The sequence below is a fragment of the Bactrocera dorsalis genome, chromosome 3 (assembly GCF_023373825.1).
Source record: "Bactrocera dorsalis isolate Fly_Bdor chromosome 3, ASM2337382v1, whole genome shotgun sequence".
NCBI lineage: Eukaryota > Metazoa > Arthropoda > Insecta > Diptera > Tephritidae > Bactrocera > Bactrocera dorsalis.
This window is the reverse complement of record NC_064305.1, coordinates 52,289,544-52,293,856: the sequence shown is the minus strand read 5'-3', so window position 1 is coordinate 52,293,856 and position 4,313 is coordinate 52,289,544. Positions and strand designations below refer to the sequence as shown.

General features: G+C 32.1%; 1 protein-coding gene across 1 annotated transcript; it reads right to left on the bottom strand.

Moving 5' to 3' along the window:
• Positions 1–793: 793 nt before the first annotated feature.
• LOC125777326 (piggyBac transposable element-derived protein 3-like) lies at positions 794–3,760 on the bottom strand. Its single transcript, XM_049451842.1, has 2 exons — positions 1,490–3,760; positions 794–1,413 (listed from the first exon to the last, which is right to left on the bottom strand). Exon 1 carries the CDS (start codon positions 3,154–3,156, stop codon positions 1,675–1,677), a length of 1,482 nt encoding a protein of 493 aa, XP_049307799.1. The 5' UTR covers positions 3,157–3,760; the 3' UTR covers positions 794–1,413; positions 1,490–1,674.
• Between the last annotated feature and the right edge of the window lie 553 nt (positions 3,761–4,313).

Genomic DNA, 4,313 nt, shown 5'->3' with positions numbered 1-4,313 from the left:
GTGTGTAAAGCTAATTAACTTCATAAAATCTCGTCCACTTAACTCAAGATTGTTCTCTGTTTTGTGCAAAGAAATGGGAAGTGATCACGAACATCTTCTTTTACACTGTGAGGTGCGATGGCTGTCAAGAGGTAATGTCTTAAAAATGCTTATTGAATTAAAAGAAGAGGTTTTTTTGGAGCAACATCCCCCAACAGCTAGAGATCTAATATTTGAAATCAAGGACAGATTTCATGATGTTAACTGGTTGGTAAAAGTGGCTACATATCTGATATTTTTGAATTTTTAAATAATCTAAACGTGGCATTGCAAGGTAACAATGTAACAATATTTAAAGTGAAAGACAAAGTGGAAGCTACAAGAAAAAATCTTATAATGTGGTTACAACGCGCGGAGACAGGGATTTTTAAAGCATTTCGTAATTTATGTGAAATACAAAAGAGTACAACATTACTGCATTGCCACAAGACATCTTAACTCAATTTAAAGAACATTTATTAGAGCTGGTGAGGAATCTTCAAGAATATTTTCCTCCAATCGATGGCAACAAAGCTTGGATAAGAAACCCATTTACATTCAAGTTAGATTCCGAAACAAATGTGCCAGATTCAGATGTCGATTCGTTCATTGACACTGATACAGCACTCGAGGATACATTTGACACAAGACCATTGATTGATTTTTGGTTATCTTGTCGTCAAGAATACACAATACTAGGTCATCAATTTTTTTAATGACGTGGGTGAACTCTTACAAATGTGAAGCTGGGTTTTCAACACAAGTTTACCTTAACCCTTTGTTTTCATTTTCCATATTAGTGGTGGAAAAAAATCAACCGACTTGTTATGTTTCCCTTTAGTGCTAAATAGTCATAAATTGTAAGAAAATTAAAAATAAAATAATCATTATAGGTTTTACAGCCCCCCAAAAATTGTACGATATATCGTACAAAGTTCACAAAAGGAGTAAACATCTTTTTATATCTGCTTATGTCATTTATTCATATTTTTGAATTAAAAACACAGTTAACAACGCAAACCTTAAAATATTTTTAATATTTTACTTAAAAAGGCTTATAAATTATTATAAACTTTTTTAAAAAATTTATTAAATTACTTATATAATGAATACTAAATTAAGGGAGGTACAATACCATTAGCGATGTATGTAAGTTTGTGGAAAAAAATATATATATATGTATCGTAAGAATATTAGTTTAAACTTTTATGATAATTTAAGAAACAATTGTTTTCTTTTGAAATGCACAAATGAATCTTACACTTAGTGCATATAAAATATGTACGTCTACGGCATCCTATGTTCTTGCACCTCGTTTGACTTGTTTTGCCGTCATGAGCAGGAAAATGGTCAACCCGATCTTCAGACACTTCTTTTTGCGGTCGTGTTTCATATCTGAAAATAAAGAGAGAAATAAATATATTTTTTTAAATTGCATAAATGTAGTATAAATATGAAAATTGATCAATACCTTCTTACTTTACTGCTTGGTCTAACGTCGGAGTTTATTATAGACATTGGACGCCCTCTTTTGCGAATAGTTGCCGCTTTCTCAAATAAAACAAGCCTGTTTGCAACTTTCATCCTAAAATCATGCAGCTTCATTATGTCCTTTGTGGGAATATTATGTCTATTGCAATCCTTTTTGTATAAAATTCAAGATGATACCAATGCGAAATCAATGAAGTGCGAAGTGATGCGAAGTGTCCATTTAGAAGATTTCAAAAAAATTCTATAGTAACTTATTAACTGGTCCAGCAAATCGACCCCACCCATCGATTCGTTATGTTCCTTCACAATTTTCGGTCTTTTTACTTCTATTGTTTTTTTGGTCTTTTTGCAAAATCGTTTAGCAACATCTTGTTCCCCAATCGCTACAAAGTTAGAGGCTAAGTAAATAGGCTTATTATCCAGCCATTTTACAATGCAAATTTTTCCATCCGTGCTTACCAAACAGTCAGACGATCCTCTTCCTTGCTTCAGAAGATCTTTATCAGATACAAATGTAGTCCGACCAAATCTGTTAACCCGAGCTGTTCCTGCCGCATTTATATTCCTTTGCGATAATATTTCCAGTAAGTTATAGGAATTGAAAAAATTGTCGAAATACAGATTATGCCCAGATTTAGTCAACCTTTTACATAAATGAAGAACTATTGCGGAAGAAAAGCCTACCGTGCGGACTAAATTCTCGTCGAGGTTAGTATTTTTGCCTTGATATAACTCGAATTCATATGGAAAACCTGACTTTCCACACAGGACGTAATTTTTAATACCCCAGGGATTGGGTTTACCCTTTTGGTATATTTTGCAAGACAATTTTCCTTTAAATGGAATAATTTGTTCATCGATACATACATCTTCTTCCACAGGTTCCTCTTGGCAGCGTTTTCTTATTGTTTCAATTAAAGGACGAATTTTGAAAAATTTGTCATTGCAATCAGGTGGAATCATCAGATTGTCAATGAAATGTAGGTTTAGACGTAACTGTCTGAAGCGTTTTAACGACATCGTGTTCTTAAAAAGCTCTATCGAAAGTGTAGGATCCCAAAATGTTGTCTTCCTATCAAGCCGCATGCAACCCATGGCTATTTGTAATCCAATTAACATTTTCATTTCCCAACTTTGAGCTGGTTTAAAACCCGATACTTTATTTTGGACAGCGTATAAATTTGTATAGAATGTCGTTTTCTCAAAAAGTTCGTCAGGGAAAAATTGTTCAAAGTATTGGTAGGGCTCCAAAATATTTAATACTTGTTGAAAATCTGGTTCAAAATGAAAGCCAGACCCATTAAATTTCCTTCGTTTCCATTTAATTTCCGCTTTTGAGGTTAATACCAAAATTTGCTCAGATAATATGTCTCCTTCCAGCTCTAAATCCTCATCAATAACAATGTCATCAAAATTTTGTACGTTCAGTAAACTCACGTTGTCTAATAAAACTGAGGAACTATTATGTAATACATAATCAATAATTATTTCATCATCTGGATGAAGTTCCCCCATCAACTCTTCATTATTTGCTTCACATGCTTCATGGTCATCCTCCAAATCAGAAACATTTGGATCGATTTCATCCAAAATTTCCAAAATCTCTTCCTCTGTAAAAGGCTTCATTTTACAAAATGTGCTATGCATATACTTGCGCCTCCAATCTCTGAATGATTAAAAATTTGTGTCATAAGTAAAATTTCACATTAACAAGAGCGATTGCTTGTCATATTTCCCAGAAAAATTCGCGTTTAAAATTGAGTTGAACATAACGATGCAATTGCTGCTAAGTCACAACCGTTCGTGACTTTTGTGCGATTTATCGACCAAATAAATTATGTGCGATATGTTGTACATTTGAGTTGCCTAACTTTGTACGATATATCGTCCACGTCTTTTGAGCAAGCATCTATTTTATTTATGTGGATAATTTTTAATTACTATATTTTCTTAATGATACAATATATATTACTTTAACAAACCTGCCTTAAATTTCATTATACTTTTTCAGCAAAAATTAAAAAAAAATAGATTTTTGATTGTACTTTAAAGAAAATGAAAATTTACCAAAGGGAGCTTGCGACGAATTCATTTTCCTTAAACATTTTATATGAAGGAAATAAAATTTTATATTTCCTTAGGTAGCGAATAGTTCAAAAAAACATAAGTTGACATTTCTTCACAAAAACAGTGCTCAACTTCCCCAAAAATAAATTTATAAACTAGCGAAAAAATTTGTACGATATATCGTACAAAGTTACGCAAAGGGTTAAAAATAAATATCGAAATCCGATCTCACAATAAAACTTTCAGCAATTTCAGCAAACTTGAACTCTATTATTAAAAATAAGCAACAGCTACATACTTCGCACTAAAAAGTGAGTACCAAAGATACCAAAATATTATAAATTAATATTAATAAAACATTTCTCTTACTGTTATTAAACGTGTATTATTTCATCTCATGTAACCGTCTTGAGTTTAATATTATTAAGTGGGTCACGAAAGGACAGTGTGAAAATTACCGGGTCATGGCAAAACTAAGTTTGGGAAGCACTGCCATAGAGCGTTGAACTAGATAGTAATAAAATCTTTCAATAAACAAATTATGTATATTGCAAAAGCAGTAATTTTATTTCATAACGCTCTACAAAAGCGGGGGGGTTTAGATAGTTATGTATAAAAATTAATCGATTATCCCAGCCGAAAGCCTCCGATGCTAGCGCTGCGTTATCTTTAGTTTATGTAATAATTTTATTGTTATGTAAACTTTTATAAAAAAAACAAAAATAATAATCGATTAT

What these genes read in the sequence shown, in the direction of transcription:
- LOC125777326 (XM_049451842.1), bottom strand. Translation starts at nt 3,156, where the DNA reads ATGCATAGCACATTTTGTAAAATGAAGCCTTTTACAGAGGAAGAGATT.